At 41.3% G+C, this 22,632-nt stretch overlaps 1 protein-coding gene across 4 annotated transcripts in view; it reads right to left on the bottom strand.

Annotated features, from left to right (window-relative positions):
- The window catches only part of ACSL4 (acyl-CoA synthetase long chain family member 4), a 92,849-nt gene that overhangs the window by 12,968 nt on the left and 57,249 nt on the right, over positions 1-22,632 (bottom strand). The window contains exons 3-13 of one of the 4 annotated variants that reach the window (XM_075539454.1): positions 21,496-21,532; positions 21,024-21,263; positions 20,594-20,771; positions 19,377-19,486; positions 19,123-19,261; positions 11,899-12,049; positions 11,169-11,292; positions 9,589-9,660; positions 5,573-5,712; positions 4,523-4,695; positions 489-563 (exon numbers count right to left, since the gene is read on the bottom strand). In XM_075539454.1, coding sequence (XP_075395569.1) covers positions 489-563; positions 4,523-4,695; positions 5,573-5,712; positions 9,589-9,660; positions 11,169-11,292; positions 11,899-12,049; positions 19,123-19,261; positions 19,377-19,486; positions 20,594-20,771; positions 21,024-21,251 — 1,390 coding nt within the window. In that variant the 5' untranslated portion in view covers positions 21,252-21,263; positions 21,496-21,532. The other 3 variants (XM_075539452.1, XM_075539453.1, XM_075539451.1) reach the window with 3 other exon arrangements.

The following is a 22,632-nucleotide window of genomic DNA, read 5'->3' as shown; positions in this document are numbered from 1 at the left end:
AATAGCTGGAGAGTTGAGCCTCAACTCCGAAAGCATATGTGGGGATCAAGATCTAAAGTGTCTCGTGTGTGTGTGTGTGTGTGTGTGTGTGTGTGTGTGTGTGTGTGTAAAATCAATCCCCCCCAAAACGGAGGTTCATTACCCAGCCCAAACATCATCATGAGCTTCAAGAGAGAGAAACCCTATCTTCTCAGGTCCTTCAAACCTAGGGAAAGCCCACGAATGAAGCAAGGTTTCTCCTCTTTACCAGGTATTTCCAAGTCCAGATCCATTATGGCTAGGGTTCTTCTTCTCGAATACCCTACAGACAGAGTTTCACTCCTGGAGGACAAAGCAAGCACAAGAAACCGGAGAGGCACACCTGCACTTCCGGTGGAATCATTTGCCCTTCAGACAGCCTAGCATTTTCAAGCAGGCAAACAGCCCGAGGCAATCAAGGGGGTTTTCAGTGCACCTAGCTTCACCAGATTGGGTCAGAAAAGTCTTACCTTCTTGCCAGTCTTTGAGCTTAATTTCACAGCAAATAAGAGGGGCTCCAACTCGGCCAGTGGTGTAGTCGGAAACTAGGAGGGAAAGGAAACGGAGATATATTAACATGCCACTTTTCTGATCGCAAGAGCAAGGCTATTACAGTGAGAGCCGGGGTCCATAAGGTGACAGGCGGTGGAGAGAGGGACAGGAAGTGTCATCATTCTTCCACATTTTGACCGTGTTTGACTGGTTGCAATGCTGTTGCACCATGTTTGCCTCTCATGAGTCTATGTTTGATAATGCGGTCCAAAAAAAACCCCCTCTCTTGTCAAAAGAGAGCTAGCTCCAGCATCAACTACTCAGTCTTCTGCTCCGACAAACAGCCACCCCACCACTTACTGGCTATAGCACTGCGGCCCAAGTACTTAACCTGAGCCTCTGTGTCCTCGGGTACTAAATGGGAAACATGAGGGAATCCGCTTCTTAGAGCATTTTCTGGAAGGATCAAATGAGACAACACACAGGGCCTAACAGACGCTGGCCCAAACTGAGTGTTCAAGCAATGCTAGTCGCCCTCATCAAACACGATAGTATCCATTCCGAAAGGACCTAATGCCATCACTAACCGAGTATTTATCGACAGCTCAACACTCTGTTAAATGACTTCACCAACGGACCCTAAAAAGAAATGCACATGAAAACAATTTAGAGAACACTTAAGTACCAAACTCCCTGGGTACGCTACACTACCCGGTACCTCAGAGGCCAGGAGAAGCTATGCGAAGAACAGTTGGCAAAGATTCTATTGAAGAGTAGGGCCTGAAAGAATGGTCGTCACCAATTAGCAAGGAGGGTCTTCCATGGGAAGGGAAAACCAGATGTTGATTGATGAGCCCAAGAAGGCCTGCCTAAGGCAGAGTGGAAAGACTCACGTGTTTATAGAGAGAGGCAGGTGGATGTCCCAGAGGGCTTCAAGACGTACATGGGAAAATGAAATGAGAATGGACTTGTTCCCCAAACGTTGGGGGGCCCTTTTCTATGTGTTTGTGTATTCCAGCTACCCCGCTGCTTAGGCTCAATTACTTGTATAAAATAATGGAAACTACTGATGATGAATAGGGATGACAGTGCCAGATTAGACAGGTCTCAAAAGCTAGTGTAAACTAGCTTAAATTTGACACACCAGGTACCAAGCAGGGTTGGAGGCAGTACACTGAACAGAAGGCATGTAGGAGGAATTCAAAAGGACAGCCTATGCAGGCAGATCAGTGTGAGGTAAGCAAAGGAGGAAGGGAAGGTACAACCTCCCAAGGAAATGGCAAGACTTGATGAAAGTTCAAGATATTTCAAAAATAAGGGATGGCTTCACAGGCTAACACCCTGAATGACTTTAGTGCTGGGAGGTACTGACACTGATTTTAGACATAATGACTTTTAGCTGAATGTAGTATAATTAAAATACATTTTTGAAATACAGTTTTTGTTCGGTTCTCATTCTGGGGTGGTGACATTTGGCAATGTGTTTCATTCTCTTCACTGGCATCTGATGCCACACATCCTACAATATACAGGAGATTTTCCCCATCAGCAAAGAATTACCTGGTTCCAAATTTCTAGCCTGCCATTATGGACCACAGAAACACCAGTCTGCACAACCCGGGGACCAGACTAGTTAGTGGCTGTGTAAAACTACCTAAACCAACACCCAATAATGACAATAAAAGAAATCTCACTGCTTGACTCAATTCCACCTGTCCCTCTGGGTTTCTAAGGCTGTAACTCTTTAAAAGAATGGAAACCCAATGCATGATCTACTACCTCAGCGCGCTCTACTACCAACTGTTCTGCAAAGAATGGCATCAGATCATAAACCCTGCTGTAAGAGCTTTAAAGGTAAAAGGCAAAAGAGAAAGAAAATAAGAAGCAGAGTCAGAGGTAGCATTGAAACGCTAACTTGAGCCTAGAAGTCCAGTTTTCCAAGGACTTTTTTAATTAATCATTTTATTGTCATCTTATGACAATCCATCATTCAATTGTATTAAGCACACTTGTCCATATGCTTCTCTTAACATTTCCAAAACATCTTCTTTCTACTTGAGCCCTTGGTATCAGCTCCTCTTATTTCCCTCTCTCCTCCACCTTCCCACCCTTCTGAATCCAATCAATTACATATTATTATTGTTATTTCTCTTAAGCTGTCCTTTGTTTCCCTCCACCTTCATTGCTGTTATTTGTACCACTAGGGGGTGGGCTATATATCCAATCTAGTGATGGGTTCTCCCTTTCTCCCTCACCCCCACCTACCATCCCCCTACCCTCATGATATCACTACTCCCACTACTGTTCCTGAGGGGTTTTATCTGCCTTTAATTCCATGTGTTAAGTAAGAGCTCTTATCTGTACCAATGTGTGTACTCCAGTCTAGCCCAATTTGTAAGGTAGAATTAGGTCATGGTAGTGGGGGAAGGAGGTGGGAAGCGTTCAGGAACTAGAGGAATGATGTGTATTTCATCGGTGCTATCCTGCACACTGGTTGAATCATCCCTGTCTTGTCACCCTTCTGTGAGGGATGTTAAATTGTCTACAGATGGGATTTAGGTCTCCGCTACAAGCACCCACACTCACATCAATAGAATTGTTTGTTTTGGATCTATTAAAACCTTATACCTGATCCCAGGGACACCTCATGATCGCACAGGCTGGTGTGCTTCTTCCCAGCGGACTTACTCGCTTCCCTTCAAGATGGCTGCTTACTTAACTTCAAGCCTTTCAGACCCAGACACTGTATCTTTTGGTAGCCAGGCACCATCCACTAACTTCACCGCATTTTCTTATGCAGCCATTTCATCTTCAGTGATCGTGTTGGGAAGGTGAGTATCAAAGAGTGCCAGGTTATCAAAACAAAGTGTTCTTGTGTTTAGGAAGGCCTTGAGTAGAGGCCCAAAGTCTATCTGCTATCTTTACACTTAGCATATAAATATATATACAGTGGCCTCTATCCCTTTAATTAAAATTTAATATATTTACATATGTACATGCCTATAGCTCTACCTCTAGGAAGCTTGTCCCTCCTACTTCTTTCCTCCATCTCCTTTCACCTTCCTCCTGTCCCACTGTCACGCTCACCTTTCACTCAGCTTTCAGTAATTCCTCTGGAATATACTGCATTTGATCAAACCCCACCAGACCTCCTTGCCATCATTTTTAGATCTCTTGTTCCCTCATCCCCGAGTTTGTTGGCTCCCTGTTCCCCCTCCCCGCCCTGTCCTCTTCCATTTCCCCCAGGGAACACTAGTCACTTTGTTTTCTCCTCGGGCTTGTTTATTCTGCCTATCTTATATAGATAGACATAGGGCAAAAGGAAAAACAAAACAAAACCAAAAAACCCTGAAAGATAGTTCCAGGTCTGTCTGTTGACTCTTATGAATGTTTTCCAATCAGGTCTGATGAGGTGCCTAGCCCCGTCCCCTGAGTCAGAAGGCTATTTTCAGGATTCCTCGGGGACTTGGCTACTTTGCTCCCCTTGCTGCCCTGTTGCACTCCCTCCGTGTTTCACCCCCGTGCATGAGGCAGACTAGGCACACTTTCCGCACAGTGAAGGAGACAGAATTTTGAGGGCTGGCATAGCGGTATAGGTAATTACCAAGCATGGGTGATACTCATTTAAATTCTATAAAATGAAAGTTACATGGGTTTACATGGGCTCTGCTCTAACTTCTGATGCTGCATACCAAATGACCATGGTTTGCCAAAACACCAAACCAAACTCACTGCCATTGAGTAGATTTCGATTCAAGGTGATCCTGTAGGACAGAGTAGAACTGACGCTGTGGATTTCTGAGGCTATAACTCTGAGGGTGTAGAAAGTTTCATCTTGGAGTACTCATTTCATGGAGTAGCAGGTGGATTCAAACTGCTAACCTTGCAGATTGCAGTCTGACACTAAACCACTATGCCACTAGGGCTCCTATATGGTTTGCCAAAAATCAGGCAAATGGATTTGAATCACTACCATTAATATAGAAAGATTTGCCACTTTAAAAATGTATACCTTCAGTAACGGTCCCAGCACCACATGATTCTGTCAGTCCATACCCCTGGCCCACTGGGCAGCAGAAGCAGACATTCATGAATCGGTGTGTCTGTGGAGACAGGGGTGCTCCACCAGACAGCATCATACGGACATTCCCTCCTAGCAGAGCCTTCACCTTCTTAAACAGTATCCTGGATAAAAGGAGGGAAAAGATGATTTTAGTACAAATACACATTATTCTTACCAACACAGAGTTTACATGCTCTGGGAAGGATTTCTGCTTTGCTCGTGTAGCCAAAAGTTCAGAATCAAGTTGATGAGGAAGTTAGACAAAGCAACCGCTAGTAGCACCTTGAAAAATTGCCAGGAAAAATTCTTTAGAAGGTCAGAGAATGTGCCGTATCTGCAAGTTGTATTGATGCACCATACAAAAAGGTAGATGATGTTGAGAAAGCGAGAAAAAGAAAGTGCACATTCTCTTCAGAACCAAGAATCACTTATCTTACCACCTTTGTAACGAGAAATACTCCGTCATCCCCTTACACATTTAAAATAACATTTCTCCAAACACTAACTATACTCTATCACAAATAAATCAGAAACCTTCAAGTATGATAAATCCTGAAGTAAATGCTCACTTAAAAGAATTTTTATTGCATAGTCACTCAAAGTTTATGGCTCATTTATTCTTTTTTAAAACAATGTGATGAGCACTTCATCTACCTGCCATATACCGTAATTCATGAATTCAATCATATCAAGAAGAGCTGTACAATCATAACCACAGTCAACTCTAGAAGCTTCTTGCTGCCACTCAGTGTTCATTTCTTCTTTAATATGGTTTTAAAACTCAAATGCTTTGATTCACTCTCGCTTGCCTCCTTGAGACCAAATTTTGTCATCACACCTTAAATATATATGGTTAGTAAATTAGTGAACAAAAGAGAAATTCAAGATTATGGTGGTGTCACTCAGAACTAGATTAGACTTGCCAGGAACACACACATCTTCCAGATTTAAAAACACACATTTAAAGGATCCCACGCAGAGCCTATGAAATGTACTTACAGATTGCAAAGAGGCGCATCATATCCCTTTTTGATCTGTTCCAATTTGTAATCGTACCCTATCTTGAACAGAGTTTTCTGAATATAGTTCATCTCTTGGACCTTGCTCATAACGTTCTTATAAATTCTATCCATGATTTCCTACAATGTAAGCAAAATATTCAGTAATCTGAAAAGACGTGCACCAGTACAGTTTGTAAAAACCCAAATGATTGCCACTGAGTCAATTCTGACTCTTGGCGACCCTATGTGTTTATGAATGGCTATTAAAAAAAAAGTCACCAGGCTTTTCCTCCGAGGTGCCTCTCTCTGGGTGCGTTCAAAGCACGAACCTTTTTTTTTATTAAATTTTTCGCATGAACCTTTTTTATTACTATCCAAGCGCTTAGCCATGAAGCTCCTCACCAAAAGTCACTGCCATCAAGTTAGTTCTAACTCATGGAGACCCTCTCAAGGTTTCCGAGGCTGGAAATATTTATAGGAGGAGTTGGTGGGTTTGAACTGCAGACATTGAGGTTAGCAGTCCAATGAGTAATACACAGCACCATCAGGGCTCTTCGGGGACTCCTTACTTATAGAGAGATATGTAAGTCAAAACAAGCGGTGATTCACTTGCACTATTAAATGATTGTACTATTAAATTTACAAAGTGTAAATTTACTGTTTGAAGAGAAGCATTCCCAAATAAAAGGAGCATAGGACTTCCCTTTAGAAGGCTACTAGGCATTTCAGCCTGCTATACTGCTGTTGCTTTCTGCCCAGTTCCACACAAGGCATCCCCTTGCATAGCTGTCTATCTCTGTGACTAAGAAATCCCAAGAGTTCCCTGGAGGCTCTTTTACCTCCATTGAGCATATGGGAGACAGACATGTGAGAAATACGCCCGCTCCTACTTGACGCACTACATGGTAATCACAAGCTTGGAAAAGCCCCACTAAGGAACACAACACACTTGCAAAGAATTGCCAAGATTATTCAAGTCACCCGTTACCACAACCTAGCATTCATTACAAGGGTCGCTGTGAGTCAGAATCTACTGGCGAGTCAGGGAGGAAGCATCATACGATGTTCAGGTGAGTCAGACTTATCAAAAGTAGTCATTTATTCTGACTTCTCACAACGTGTATCTATCTTACAGTACTCAAAGGGACTCTCTCCGACTCCTATCACATCACTGGACTCCATAAATGGCTATAAATGAGATTTTTAAAGTACTCTGACCACTAGGCAGATGGTTTGAACCTACCAGCTGGTAGTCTGAGAAAGATATGGCTTTGGAAATCCCATGAGGCAGTTCGACTCTGTCTTACAGGGCTGTTATGGGTTGGAATTGACTTGATGATAACAGAAACTTTATCTTTTATTCTGACCCAGGAAACAAAATACTGTATATATTCATGTGTACACCGAGGTTTGCCAGCACATTAATTAGGTGTCTTGGCTGATTTTCGGGTCGGCGTACACTCAAGTATATACGGTAAGTTAGAAACACATTCTATCCAGAAAATTCTCGGTTTAAAATACCATAAGAGCTTATTTACAGAGGTATGGGAGACCTGTAAAACAGAGTAGCACAGCCCCCGTGATTTGTAAGACTGTAACTGCTTACGAGAGTAGAAAGCTCAGTCTTCCTGCCAAGGAGTGGCTGGTGGTTTCAAACGTTGGACAATAGCCCAGCATGTAACCACTACCTACGCCAACGGGGTTCTTAGTGGCAGGGGCAGTTCTAGCCTGTCCTACAAGTCCTCAGTGTGAGTCACCAGCAAATGGATGGCAATAAGTTTGGTTTTGGTTTGGGAGACATTAAGGTAACCATTGTGGCATGGTGAAGCAACCAAAGGACTAGCAACAGGAGTGTTCTACACTATCTTTACAAGGGAGTGGAAAGAACCCTGCCACTGAAAGTCAGCTGTGGTCCTGTAGCCATGGGAACTGTGACATAGTGCAGCTCAGCAGGAAGGAGCAAAGGTTAATAATAAAGTTGCAGGCCTCTCTCTGGCCTCTGTTAAATATGTCCAATTAGCTGCACGTGAAAATAAGAAAGCAAGCTTTGGTAACCCTGGTGGGTCGCCCATAGACATCAGCTTTCCAAGGCACAAACTTAGGGCAGAGAATGGACAACAAGTAGGCAAGTGCAGGACAGACTGTGTATCTGCTAATGGCTGCTCTTCCTTTAAGAAGTTCAGACATTACTTCCTTGACCCCATAGCCTTTCCTCCTCTGTGTTCTCTGGTCCAGTTTATCAGGGAGGCTATATATTGTCCTAACAAAAAATTTTTTTTAATTGTAGTACACTACAAGCCAAAAGGTTGGCAATTCAAATCTAGCCAGCAGCACTGGGGAAGAAAGTCCTGGCGATCTACATAAGATGATAGCCAGTGAAAACCCTCACGGAACCTCATTCTAATCTGAAGACATGGAGTCACTGTAGGAAATGACTAGACAGCAACAAGGTTCTGTGTTTGCTTGCCTACACACTGATAAGTTACGAAGTCTCTGAAATCTGATTAGCGAAGTTCAAGTTCGGTCTCATAACCTATGGATTGTGTGATCTCTGACAAGTTTCTTTCTTTAAAAATTGGGGAAAAGATGAGTCTTTGGGGAAGGTTAAGTGAGAATCCACTTGAGGTGGGATACAACGCACATGCTACATAATCGAAACCACGGAAGACCATAGCCAGGCCCTTGGAGTCTCAGAGACCATCAATCTCTACAAAAGCAGAAAGCGTTATCTTTCTCCCACAGAGTGGCTGGCGGCTTTCAATTGCTGCCCTTGCAGTTTGCTGCCCAACTCATAACCCACTAACCACCAGGCCTCCTCTACTATTAACATGCTTTTATTGTTTTTTAGTTCAAAAAAAAGCCTTTCCTTCCCATTTGTAAACTTTCCTTGCTATTCTTTTCGTTTTCTACAGCAACTCAAAATAAAAAGGCAGTAACTACTCTGACCTAAAAGGAGCCCTGGAGGCAGAAAAAGTTATGCGCTGGGCTGCTGACCTGAAGGTCAGCAGTTCAAAACCACCAGATCCTCCAAGAGGGAAAGATGAGTCTTTCGGCTCCCATAAAGAGAGAGTCTCAGAAACCCACCGGGGCCTGTCCTATAGGGCCACTGTGAGTTAGTATTGACTTGAGGGCAGTGGGTTTGTTTCGTCTTTGGTTCATGGGCTGTAAATGTTGACAGGAGCAGAAAGCCAGCCCAATGCACAACACACTTCACCACCAGGGCTAGAATAAGACTTTTTTTAAATTAAAAGATCATTTTATTGCCATCATCACTCTCAAAGCATTTTCTCTCTACTTGAGCCCTTGGTATCAGCTCCAAATGTGCTTTATACAATTGATGTATGTATATGTATGGATTGTGATAAGAGTTGTATGAGCCCCCAATAAAATAATTTTTAAAAAATAAAAATATCACTTTGTTGGGTGCTCTTACAGCTCTTATAACAATCCAAACATCCATTGTATCAAGCTTACTTGTACATAAGTTGCCATCATTATTTTCTAAACATTTATTTTCTATTGAGCTCTTGGTATCAGCTCCTCTTTGCTAGCTTGCTTGCTCTCTTTGTTGAGTGCTCTCTCAAATTGAGTTATGCTCAGGGACTGTACGAGAGTCAGGAGGCTGGGATTCTAGATTCAACTCTACCACGAACCAGCTCTGCAGCCTCGGAGATGCCGCCTCCGCTCTGACTGAGGCTTTCCTCACTTTTAAAATGATGTGATTAAGCAAACAGTCCTTTACTGCACATTTCTCCACTAGCTTCTGTTCCATGACCCAAGTTTTCAAGTGGATTTGCAAAGGCTAACAGGTATGTATTCCCTCTTTCCTAATATGCATCTCAGATTTTTAAGGAACATTGGGGTCATATTTTCAATGAACTTAAATGATTTTTTAATGTATGCAAGTATCTCAGAAAGTTACTCCTCCCTTTCCACCACCTAAAGTTCAAGTGCAAACAATGAGCTATTTGTAGCAACCCTCTTCTGGTTCATATTCATATCATGTATACTCACCGGGACAGCTGCCATAAGAGTAGGCTTCAGGACAGTACAATCACCTTTGCTTCCCTTTTTAATTTTGCTGGACTATATTAAAGAAGATATAAACACATGGAAAACCACCTTAGTAAAAACATGGTCAGTGAAGGGTTAACAATATATTCAGAAATGTATTCTAATGTGGCCTTTTCCACAAGTGCAGTGCACTAAATTACTTAATATGACTGTTCTAGCCATATTGGTGACTTGCACCAAAGGGCACTTTCCTACTGGGTCAAGGTAGGACGTGTGGGGCTGATACTGCTAGGACTTTGGGAGTGAACTGTGATCGTCAACAAGGTCACTTGTGTTGGCCATCCTGTTGAGTATCAAAGGAGCCATCTTTAATTTAACACAGGAAGGGTGGATGGGTCTCACTGCCATTGAGAGAGAGCCAGGAGTGGCGCATGTCCTCTGGAATGCGAGACCCCTGTGCACTGAAATCTCCTTGAGCCAGGAGACAGCTGTGGCACCAAAGGAGCAGGAACAGCAGTAGCATGAGGCCCACTGGTGGACTTTTCAGCTCACAGAGCAAGGAAACTCAAGTGCCTGTACTGTAGGCAGGAGGCTGGCTTGTAGAGGGGGATGCCTCCAGGCACTAACCTGGGGGAGTTAGATTGGCTGGCCCTGGGAACTAAAGCAGGGTACATTTGGGCGGAGGCTTGTGGAAGAGTAGCATACCATCTAGACATTTATGTGTAATCCTAAAAAAGCTCTATAGCATTGCACAAACAGGGCAGAGTGTAATGGGCCTGAAGGCATTTAGGCTAAACAGAGAGAGAGAGCTGCTTGCAAGCATAGCTGAAAAGCAGCACGCTTGAGCATTATTTAACCTGTTAATTTCCTAAATAAACCCCACAATCGTATTGTCTCAGAGTTCTGTTAAAGCCACTGCAGTGAATTAGTGAACCGAGTGGAGAAGCTGAGAGGGTCCTCGGAAGGCTGGCTAGAGGGTGGAAGCATGTCTGGCTTCAGCCTCATCGCCATCATCATCGCTAGTGGTTATTTTTGTCTCCCCTTGTGTAGCTGCAGGAGGTTAGATGTGGCTCTCACCTCACAATCATTTTCTTTTTATGCATGCTTTTATCTTGTTTTTAAAAAGTGCTTCTTTTAAAAAAAAGTGTTTCTACTGCTCTACCCCTATCAGATCCTACAACTCAGAAATATAGGTGCTTTAGTGTTTTATCCTAGTACCTTTCAGTGGTAGAAAAGAGTGGGAGAAAAACATTGAACACAAAGTTCTCAAAAAGACCAGGCTAACTGATCAGAAAGAGCCTGGGGGAACCCCAACTAAGACTATAGTCCTTAGTCACAACTTCAGATCTGGAGTGGAATCCACCTGGATTAGAATAATCAACCATTTGAAGATCAAAAGGACCAAGGTCAGAGGTTTAGGAAAGGATTAGAAACAGCAACGGGAAACCCAAGGAGAATGCAGGATGTGAGAGTACACTGAGGGGGGTGCAATGGATGAGTTAAAACAAACGGTGTACGAACTGGTGAATGTAAAATTATCTGCACCATTAATTCATAATAGCAAAAACAAAGCTTGTTACCTGGTCTGAGAGTGTAAGTGGAGAAGAATAGCCAATCCTACAGCCATAGGTGAAGCAAGATATCTCTGCTGTCAATTCTAGCACATGGGCCAAAGGTAAGTAGCCAATGTATGTGTCCTTTGGTCTACCACAAAAAAAGAGAAACATGTTTTAAAATTTCTATTTTGTGATGGTAAATCAGCAAAGCAGAACAGACGGTAACACAACAATTTGATGACGTTGATCACACTCTGAGATGCGCATGCTCACCCTGACTTTTCTAACCTCCTCGTGCCAACCTTTCTCAACCCCCCTGTCCTAGTGGTTCCTCCACCATTGACATACACTAGCTGGCCCTAAGTTTCCTCTCTCCTCATTTGAGTGGCTGGTGTCAGTTTGATCTCATTTAGATCTTTCTTAAGAGAGGGGAGGGGGGATAAAAATGAGGAGCTGCCACCAAGGACTCAAGTAGAAAGCAAATGTTTTGAGAATGATGAAGGAAACAAATGTACTTGACACAATGGATGGATGGATGGATGGACTGTGATGAGTTGTACAAGCCCCCAATAAAATAACTTTATAAAAAACTTTAAAAAAGAAAAGAGCACAGCACTCAGGGCAGACATGAGAAGCGTTTTAGTCCTTTTTAAAAAGGCTTTCCCAATGGAAAACCTCCCTCACTTTACATTGACATACCTCTTTTTCGAGAAGGACCAACAGGAGTTCTTAGCAAGTTGAAAAAGTCTCTTACCCCAGTCCCGGGATTCTTTCACACTGGCCTGTCATTCCGGCGATCAAATTGCTATGGTGCATCATCACCCCCTTGGGGCGGCCAGTAGAACCACTGGTATACATCACAATCGCCAAGTCTGCCGGGGTGGGTCTATCTGGAGGGATGCTTGCTAAATGAAATTTTAAAAAGCACCACTTTTAGTTTACAATTTTACACCACTGAACAAAGATGATATAGATTTTGATTCGAGGACAAACCACTCGAAACAAATACTCTCCTGATGATATAAACAAAACCAGTTGTCAAAGTCTGTCATCCCTGTGCGTGCAAGTATGTGTTTTTTCTCATTACTCCAGCCTAGAGGAAAGCACCCCTCTTCTTGACATTTCTTCATGAATTCCTCTTCAGAGTTTTGCAATTCATTTTAGCTTATATATGCATTTTTGCAATGTTTCGTGCCTAGCCAACTCAAAGGCACCTAACAACATTTACATTTACATGACTATTTTAATGCACTGTACTTATATCCAATAAATTCATATATGCATATATATAGATTTGTATATATAAAATGAAAGCCTACATAGACCAAGGGAGCTTCAAAAAGTTTGTGGGAAAATGGAATTACAAGACAAGGGAATCATCTCTTCACAACCTTTTGTAAATCCCCCGCATTGTTATTTGAGATTCCCACAGGAGGGACATCAGGAAACAGTGCTATGGATTTCAGTGCATACATTCAATGGCTTCTTTTACCCAAAATGTGTCTAAACATGTCTGTGATTGGTGGACAGTTGCCGATAAAATATTTTCCAATGGTACAGTTTTCTTGGCTTTCAAACCAAAGTCCAATTAAAACAGGAGCTTCGGAGGGGATCTGCTGGACCAGGGATAATCTGGGCAGAAAGGTTAGCTCAGAAGGTCATGTCCACTCTTGTTTTGGATTCCAAAGGAGTGATCCTGACATCTTTGCTCAGAGGACACAGGATGATCCTCATGGGCTTATTTGAGGAAGATGTTTCAAGAAAAGAGAAAATTATTAGTGACAAAGAGGCCAGGAAAGCTGGACTCAGAAATGTGTTTTCTATCACAAGATACCTGCTCCTTCTCTGAAGGGAGCAAGGGTTGCCGGACGAGCATTGCACTGAGAAACCTTACCCCATCCACCCTTCAACCTTGTGCTTGTCCTGCCAGCTTTGCTCTTGCTTCTCCTTCAGCCTTCTTTTTGCTTGCCTAACGCAAACAATCGTTTCAGGAGTCACTAATGAAGACGGGAGGGGCAGGGGGCAGTAGAGCAAACTGTGATTGCGTACCTCATCTTAAAGGCCATTTATCCACGGGAGAGGGGATGTTCTAGAATGTGAGGGTGATGGTACAATTCTCCTTGATATGATTGAATGATGAGTGAACTATTGAATTATATGATATGTATATTACTTGCCAATAAAACTGATTTACTTCCCATAAGGATGCCAAAATTGACATGGTGTAAATCAAAGACTGGAGAATTCTCTGGCGGAAGAGTTCACATCAGAACCTCATTGCCGTTGAGTTGATTCTGACCTTCAGTGACCCTACAGGACCGAGTAGCACTGGACATCCTTACAGGAGCAGACGGCCTCCTCTTGCTTTCACAGAGTGGCTGATGGGTTTCAATGGCTGACCTTGTAGTTAGCAATCCAACACTTAATCTATGACACCACATAGTCTTTAGAATACACCTAGATGAAGACTAAGTCACGAAACGATTGCTTCACAATTTGATTTAATAAAGTACTGGTTTGCCAAACGACGAACTGTAGTTGCTGTCTCTGAGATAGCCCCGCCCTGCCCCGCACCCCCCCACCCTCTTGATGTGGATTTCCAATAAGGTTCGCTAATCACTGTTATCGATTAGTTAATTGGGGGTGACTATAGAATGTTATATAGCAGAACTGATGGGTCTTCTCTCTCTCCACGTCATGGGAAATTGACCCAGTTGGGGTGAGGCCTCCTCCATCACATATTTTTAAAGATGGACAAATAGGGGGTGGTATGTGGTTGCCCAGCTCTAGGCAGGCACACTACCTTGTTGCCTGGGAAACTAGAATAGAAGTTAGATGACTTGAAAATAGAAACCTGCCTTTGTCTTGGTATTTATTTTTATAGTAACTGGTCTCATACAAAATTTGTTCCTATGTGAGTGGCTAATTTCACTCAGCGTAATGCATTCCAGGTTTATCCATGTCATGGTTTCACCAATGTGTTTTAGGGATGACTGGTGTTGTATTGTGTGTATATACCAGAGTTTTAAATCATTTCTTCACTGGTGGGTATGTGGGCTGTTTCCAGCTTCTTGCTATTGTGAACTGTGCTGCAATATACATAAGGGCATACATCTATTCGCATGTGTCTTTGGGGTATCTGTCTAGCAGAGGTATTGCTGGGGCCTGTGGTATTTCTATACTCCATTGTTTTAGGTAGCACCATGTCACTTTCCACAATGGATGCACATGTTTACAAGCCCACTATCGGGGGCTAAAAGTTCCAATCGCTCTACATTCTCTACAGTATTTGTTGTTTTCTGTTTTTATGACTTGGGTTCTCATTGTGGTTACCATCATTGTTTTGATTTGCATCTCCCAGGTGGTTAGTGACCATGAGCTTTTTTGTGTGTTTGGTAGCCATTTGAGCGTCATTTTTGGTGAGTTGTCTGGTCAAGCCTTTGCCCACTTTTTAATTGGGTCACTTACTTTTATTGAGGTGTTGTAGAATTCTATAGATTTTGGTAATTAGACTCTTGTCCATTGTGGGCTCTCATTTTATTCTTTTGATGAAGTATTTAATTTTGTTGGCATATAATTGATATCATACAACTCAATAGTTCAGTCATATCAAGAAGCCTTGTACAATCATTACCATAATCAATTTTGGAACTTTTTTCCTTTCTTGTACTCAAAGTGTTATTAACTTCCCACTTCCCCCAACCTCTCCTGCCACACCCTCAAGAAACCATTAATTCCGTTAGTCTCTATAGATTTACCTATCCTGGACTGCATATACAGAAAAACGAAACATAAGACAGAGGAAAAACCTCAATGGAAAAGAAACTAGACAATATTAAAAACTAGAACCAATCTGAAATGGGGCAAGAGGGAGATCAAATGACATTACATTTTAATCTATTTCCAACTGCCATAATCAACTTTATAATTTTCGCTATCTGATCATGGGTCTGTTCACATCCGAGTACGGTCAGAGGGAATTCAGAGGCTTAATCAATGTGTGGACCCTCCAAATGAATGTTGGCCTTTTGAAGAAGTCTTGTTATATGCATAAGTACTTTATTTTTAGCAGGTCCCATTCATCTATGTTGTTCTCCACTTCCTTTATTATACTTCGTAGTCTGTGTCTGCCCTGTAATAGGGTCCTTATATTTGTGCTTTTTTTCATTGATTATCCTTATAGATCTGGCATTTATATTTAGGTCTTTAATCCATCTTGTTCACTTCATTGTGCATGAGGAGAGGTACAGGTCCTGTCTCTTCTGTATATGGAGATCTAGTTTGTCCAGCACCATTTGTTGAAAAGACTGTCCCTATTCCATTTGATAGTTGTTGAGGATTAGTTGCCTGTATAGGTGGATGCATTTACTTCTGAGTTTTGTATTCTGTTCCATTGGTCTTTGTATCTATAATTGTACCAGTACCAGGCTATTTTGACTATATGACTGTATAGTAGGTTTTCTGGTTGGGTAGTCTGAGGCCTCCCACCTGGTTCTTCCTTTTTAAGGAGTTCTTTGCTTATCCTAGGTGTCTTCCCTCTCCATATGAAGTTGATGATTAGGTTTTCCATTATTTTGAAGAATGAAATTGGGATTTTGCATTATATTTATACATTGCTATAGATAATATTGACTTGACATTTTCACATTAAGCCTGCCTATCTATGTTAGACTGAGTTTTCTAGAGAAACAAAGTGCTTATGAAACAAAACACTTATGAATATATATACATATAAATACAGGACACATGTGTGTGTGTATATATATATATATATATATATATATATCACGAAGGAATATAACAGCTCATTAGTCCACACAGCAGTACAGAGGGCTCAGTTCAACTCAATTCCATGAAACAGTTAATATACTGGAAGTCCTTCAACTCATGAGGGCTGTTGGGTCCAAGGTCAAGGAAGCAAACAGCTGAATCTTCTGTAGGGTAATGCAGGCAGTCTGGGCAGAGGCAGCAAACAGCAGGGCAGGTTACCAATGATCAGCCAGATGACAGCATCCAACAGTCCCAAGCTCAAGCGATGTATACACTAGCAGGGTGGAGAAGCAGGTCTTGAAGGAACCTCAAGCTTCACGGGTTAGCTGTCCCACAGGTAGTAGAGCTCGCAAGCTGAGAGAACAAACTAAGGCAGCTGCACAATCGTCCGATTACCAGAAAGCAAGAGAGAGACAGACAGACAGACAGAGCTCACTGAACCATTTGTCTCTTTGCCCTCCAATCTGTGACCTTATTATCCCCACATGTTCTTTTTGTTGTTGTTGGTGGTGGTTTTTTTTTAATTTTTACATTGTTGAATTTATTAATTAAAATATATGTCTAATATTTAGCATACCAAAAATGGATTATTTTCTCTTTTTTTAAATCATTTTATTGGGGGCTCATACTACTTTTATCACAATCCATACATCCATCCATTGTGTCAAGCACATTTGTACACTTGTTGCCATTATCATTCTCAAAACATTTGCCTTCCACTTGAGCTCCCCGGTATTAGCTCCTCATTTTTCCCCCTTCACCTCCCCACTTCCCACTCCCTCATGAACCCTTGATAATTCATAATTATTATTTTGTCATATCTCACACTGTCTGACGTCTCCCCTCACCTACTTTTCTGTTGTCCATCCTCTAGGAAGGTTTTATGTAGATCCTTGTAATCGGTTCCCCCTTTCTATCCCACCTTCTCTCTACCCTCCCAGTATCACCATTCTTAGCACTGGTCCTGAAGGGATTATCTGTCCTGGATTCCCTGTGTTTCCAGTTCCTATCTGTACCAGTGTACACCTCTGGTCTAGCCAGATTTGTAAGGTAAAATTAATCTCACGTTCTTATTTGCCAGGTTGGCACAATAAACCTGCCTATCACACTATCCATGAACACAGGATAGTCTTCCATTTAGGGGGGTCTTTTTTGGTTTCTTGTGGTAACATTCTGTACTTTTGTTTGCTTAGGTTTATTCCTCAGTAGTTCATCTTTTGTGTAGCTATTGTGATATTTTTAAAATATTTTTTTCAGAGCTTGCTTGGTGGGTATCCAGGAATCAAAAATTAATAATATTTGCTTATTTATCTTATATCCTGTTACTTTGCCAAATTCCTTGACTGTTTCAAACAATCTTTTCAGGGAGTCTTGGGGGGTCTCTATAAGATCAAATCATCAGCAAATAGTGAGAGTTTCATTTCTTCTTTGCCCACTTGTATTTCTTGACTTCTTTTTGTTGTCTAGTGGTTCAGGGTAAGACTTCCAGTATGATTTTGAATGAGAGTTATGCTAAGGGGTATCCTTGCCTGATTCCCATTTTTTAAGGAAAATGTTTTCAGTTTGTCCACATCAAGCATGGTATTGGCTGTTGGTTTTTAATATATGACCTTTGCTGTGTTGAGAAATTCCCCTTCTGTTCCTATTCTTTTGTTGTTATCAGAGATGAGTGTTGATATTGTCAAATGATTTTTCTGCAGCTATTGAAATGATCATGTAGTTCTTATTCTTTGTCTTATTTATGTGGTGAATTACACTGATTGGTTTTCTAAGGTCGAACTCTCTTTGCATCTCTGGTCTGAATCCCACTTGGTCATGATAAATTATTTACCTCTTTTTTTCCTGCTATATACCCTTTAGTGAATTATCAGAATTAGCAACAGATTCCTACAGGGCTTTCCTCAATTTTTCAAGGACAGCTTGATGTTGGGAGAGCATTCTCCACTTCTTGCATTTCTGCACATTCTGTAAGAAGAGGCACTGATTACCTTCTGCTCTATCTTTTCAAGGATGTCTACACAGTGAATAGCTTTGGAAAAGAAAGAGAGAATCTCCCTCCCAGGCAAAGGGTAAGCATGCTTACTTCCTATTGTATGAGACTTGGGTTCTGTAAACCCAGGGTTCCCTTCTTCTGTGACACAATCCCCCACTGTGTACCCTGGTATCACCTGGCTTTCTTCTCATGGACCTGGAGAAACTGGGTGCAGGCAGGCAACACAAATGCTGATTTTCTGAGTACTGACTGAGTGCTCTTGCTTCAAATAACAAACTTTGATCCAACACAGGGGGCTATACACTGGACTGTTAACCACCAAGCAACTTTGACCCAGGACCCTTGTGTCTCTCTGAAACTCTGGCTGGCCCACTTGTTAGCTTGCAGGTAGAGTAAAAATCTCAAAACTTTCTTCCATTCTTGACACCTAGTACGGAGTGATAGCTATACCTGTTACTATTATAAATGCATGTCCATTCACTAGTTATAAATATTTAAAGCTAAGTCGTCATGACGAACATTTTCTTCTTCTAGATAAATTCTTTCTTCAACTAGTACAGTATTATAACCTTCACATTAACACAAGAAAGGAAACCATTCAAAATGAGTTACTATTTATTCAACTCTCCATTCTGATAAATCCAAACATGAAATCTTGGTCACTAACCAGATTTGCATCCTCTGAAACATCATCAAGGCGTACAAGCATTAAGCATTAAAAAACAAGTGGACTGAATGTAAGGTCTGAGATCTTTTGCTCACATGAGGCTCAAGATGGATGGTTATTATGCAGTTTTGGTTGTTGTTTGCTTTTAATTTTGAAGCAACTGCCATCAAGGTCAGCAGTTCAAATCCACGTGCCACTCCATGGGCGAAAGGGGAAGCTATCTGCTCCGCAAAGGCTGACAGTCTCAGAAACACCTCGGAGCAGTCCTATGCTGTCCTACAGGTCCTTATACGTCAGAAGAGACTCGGCAGAACGAGCAGGTTTGGTTTATCACCAAGTCCGAACCACTAAGTATATCTCTACTGTTTGGTAAATTCTAAACAATGTATTACATACAGAGAAAGGGGGAAAAGCGATCTTGACTGTCTTTATTAAAACGTTTTTTTTAAATAAAAAACTAAGAGTGTTTGTTCACTTGTGTTACTACCAAAAGAAAATATTTTTTACTTTGAATAACCTCATATTTTTATTTTAACAGTCTTTCTTACCATTTTCCGGCTTGGAACCCAATTCTTCCACTGACTGCATGCTGTGAACCTCAAATCCTTCAGGGTACTCTGCTTTAGTGACCGTCTTCTTGTCCACATAAATGATATGCTTCACACAGTTGATCTCCAACAGGGCAGGCTGTTGAGCACAAAGCAAACCCAGTCCTAAACTAAAAGCTAAATTAGCAGACAGTTCTTTCCTACCGGAAAACACTGCCATGAATTAAGAGAAAAGAAGTCCATTTTATATTTACCTTAAGCTTACTTTCTAGAAGTTCAATGCTAGTAATCAGGTAGGAAGCTTCAGATTCATTGAGCCCATGAACTACTGCTTCTGTGCCAAGCGTTGCATATAAAGTCACAACTACACAAGAAACGAGAAAACTAAAAGTAAAAACGTCCTAAAATGGCATGGTATCTAATATAGCTTTTAATGATAGATAAGCTTACAAATACATTTAGTAATTTAATTTGATCCCAGTCTTTGCCATTACCCGGCACACTTGTCTCAAACTTTTTTGCTAGCCCCCAATTTTCTTGACAAATTCTCAGGATTCTAATTCTCAAAACCTGAAGGAACTCCGAAATAATGCAAGTGTCACAACTAGCCAAACAGCAGCCAATGAAGATTCCCAAGGCCAATAGGGTCTAGCTGAACTCTTCATTTGAGTCAGATTCAGCCAACCTAGGGTTCTCTTGTGGTACCTATTTTTTCCATTGGTCAAAGAATAGATAAGGCCTTGAAAATCCTCAAATGACTTCTAAGAAGTGATTTCTGTTCAATTGTGGTTAGTATAAATGACAAAATATTTGGCATTCCATTATTTTGTACACATATGGGTCAGTGACATGAATTGTATTGTGTTCTTCACCCATCACCACTCTGCATTTCTAAACTTTTCTACACCCTTGAACAGAAGCTCCATCTAACCCTTCCCCCAGGAATTCCCTATTTCCACATTCCACCCTCGGTAGCCACTTATTAAAACACGGGTCTGCATACTCTTGGGTAAACTACTGATCAGAGAAATATTTGCCAAATTCCAGAAAGCATTGCCTCATGTCTGACATATGTTTGAAAATAAAAATGCATCAAATTCAAATAAAAAAGAGATATATAATGGGACCGACAGTTCCGGCGGGACTTAGGGTGGGGAGGGGGATTGGGGGATAAGGAAGGGGTGATTGTTTTATATTGTCATTCCCTAAGAAACATCCCCAAACCTGAATATTTCAGGAATTATTTACTTCCAATTGAAAAATCAAATTCTATATTAAATCTATGAAACTGCCACTTCACATCCTATTATTAGACATTATTAACTTGATCGGGAGATATTTTAACCATAGCACTGTTTAACAAACACAATACTGCAAAAAAATGGCTCACACTGACTTTGAAAGCAAAAACAACACAAGGCTATTTTAACATATGAGCCCCTCCCATGCTCCCCAAACACAAAGGACTTACGTGGAAAATTGTATTTAAAGCAGGTCTGTGCCGTAATCAACCATTCAGCCCTGGTCTCACAGAATATGGCGATAGTGCTCTTTGGTTTTAATCCCAATGCAGTGAGGCCACTACCAAAGTTGTTTACTCTGCAGTTCACTTCAAGATAGTTGGTCCATTTATAATTCCCAAGAATTAACTGTTAAAGCAAGACATCCTCTAATATTAGTAAATTGACTCCAACAAAGTACAGAACTCTAAAGCTGTCCTTAAGTGAGCATCGTCTGAGAATTAATCTACCAACATAGAATGCCAATGTATTTAAAATGCACTGTGTTCCAAATGTATTTAAAATGTATGATAAAGCAAAATGTAACCTTTCTCTTTAAATATCAAGACTTTACACACACACACACACACACACACACACACACACACACACAGGCTTTACCTTCTTAAAAACCTTTCCGTTTGGCTGCATTTCATTTTCTTCACTTAGGATTTCCCTGGTCCCGAGGCAGTCCTTCTTTCCAAACTTGGATACAGCATGGTCAAACAATTTATCCAAGGTGTCCGCTCCAGGGATGTCTATGACGGCTAATGAGTCGAAGTGCGTGACAGAGCGATATGGACTTCCAGGGTTGTCTGAAGTGGGCTTAGCTTTTATTCTCTTTGCCATAGCGTTTTTCTTCTTGGCATTGTTAAGAAAATACCATGGAATAAATATAAGGGCACTGTATATTGTTATTAACAAGTGGACAGGCAGCAAAATAATGGTGAGCACATTTAACTTAAGATTCATAGTGAAAAGGCTTGCTAGTCTTTGGCTTCTGGAACCTTACTTGGCTGAAGAAGGCAACAGTGGAAGCAGCAGTAAGAGTAGCGGTATAGCCAAGGCAGTTCAATTTTAATGATACAGATACAAGTTAGTACTCTTTGGAAGCCGACAAGAAAGTACACCTGTAGGTGAAGACAATGAACCAGGCAAAGGGCAGGGGAGGGGGAAGGGAACAAAATAAAACAAGAGTTAACAAGTTGATAGATAGCACCACCGATTAAAGTGATCAGGCCCTTATGAGTTTAGATAATTGATTTGATAATTAATAGAAAGTTGAAATAACTGGTCTGAAAGACTGGTATTTTCCATTTTTGCTTGTTATTGCCATAAGTGCATTTTAGTATACATCAATTTCTGAATTTTAATTTTTTTTTCTCCTAGATTTGTAGGTAAGTCAATTGAGTAACACTAATAAGTTGAGTGACCAACTAGGGTACTTAAGGATGTATATGTAAACCATACACCTTTAAATTGGATTAGATTTTGCACCCAAATGGGAAGAAAACCCCACCAATTTATGTTTATTTCCCAAAGGGAAACAAGAAATACTACTCTGCATTCTTCGTTAAAGTAAATTTCTGCGGTAATGTGATGCATTTATCTCATACTTTGAACAATGTCATCAGTCAGGTAATTTCATAACTTCACTTTTGCTCAAAAGTGTACCAGTTGCCTGAGGAATAACAGTAGGAATCTTAACTAACACATATGCGGCAAACCAGCATACAAGCTGCCTCTTCCCCCCCCCCCATTTTTTCCCTTGGTAGCTAAACTATTACTTCATATAAAAACTCATTCAGCCTTGCCAGTATATAAAACTAAAGTGGAGTTGTTCTAAATGAAACAGGGTTTGGGTACTTTCCAGAGAGGCCCATCCCTGAGTTTCTTCAACCATATTCCCAAGGTGACCGCTGAAGGATTTCCAGTGGAAAACACTGAGATAATATATAACTGAGTGCCACTAGAGGCAGGACACATGATAAACACAACAGGAAGAGCAGAATGGTCAAGAGTCATAGGCTTTGAGAGGAGATAAGACATGCTGGCCCTTATATTGTGCATCTGAAAATAAAGAAGGACCAACAGTAGACATTCCCGGAAGCAGGGGAACCATTTGAAGAAAGGCACTCACTCACTGCCACTGAGTCAATTCCAACTCAGGGCAACCCAACAGGATAGAGTAGAATTGCCCCTGTGGGTCTCTGAGGCTAAATCTTTAAAC

Source organism: Tenrec ecaudatus, chromosome X (assembly GCF_050624435.1).
Source record: "Tenrec ecaudatus isolate mTenEca1 chromosome X, mTenEca1.hap1, whole genome shotgun sequence".
In the NCBI taxonomy this organism is placed as follows: Eukaryota; Metazoa; Chordata; class Mammalia; order Afrosoricida; family Tenrecidae; genus Tenrec; species Tenrec ecaudatus.
This window is presented reverse-complemented; position numbering and strand designations above follow the sequence as displayed.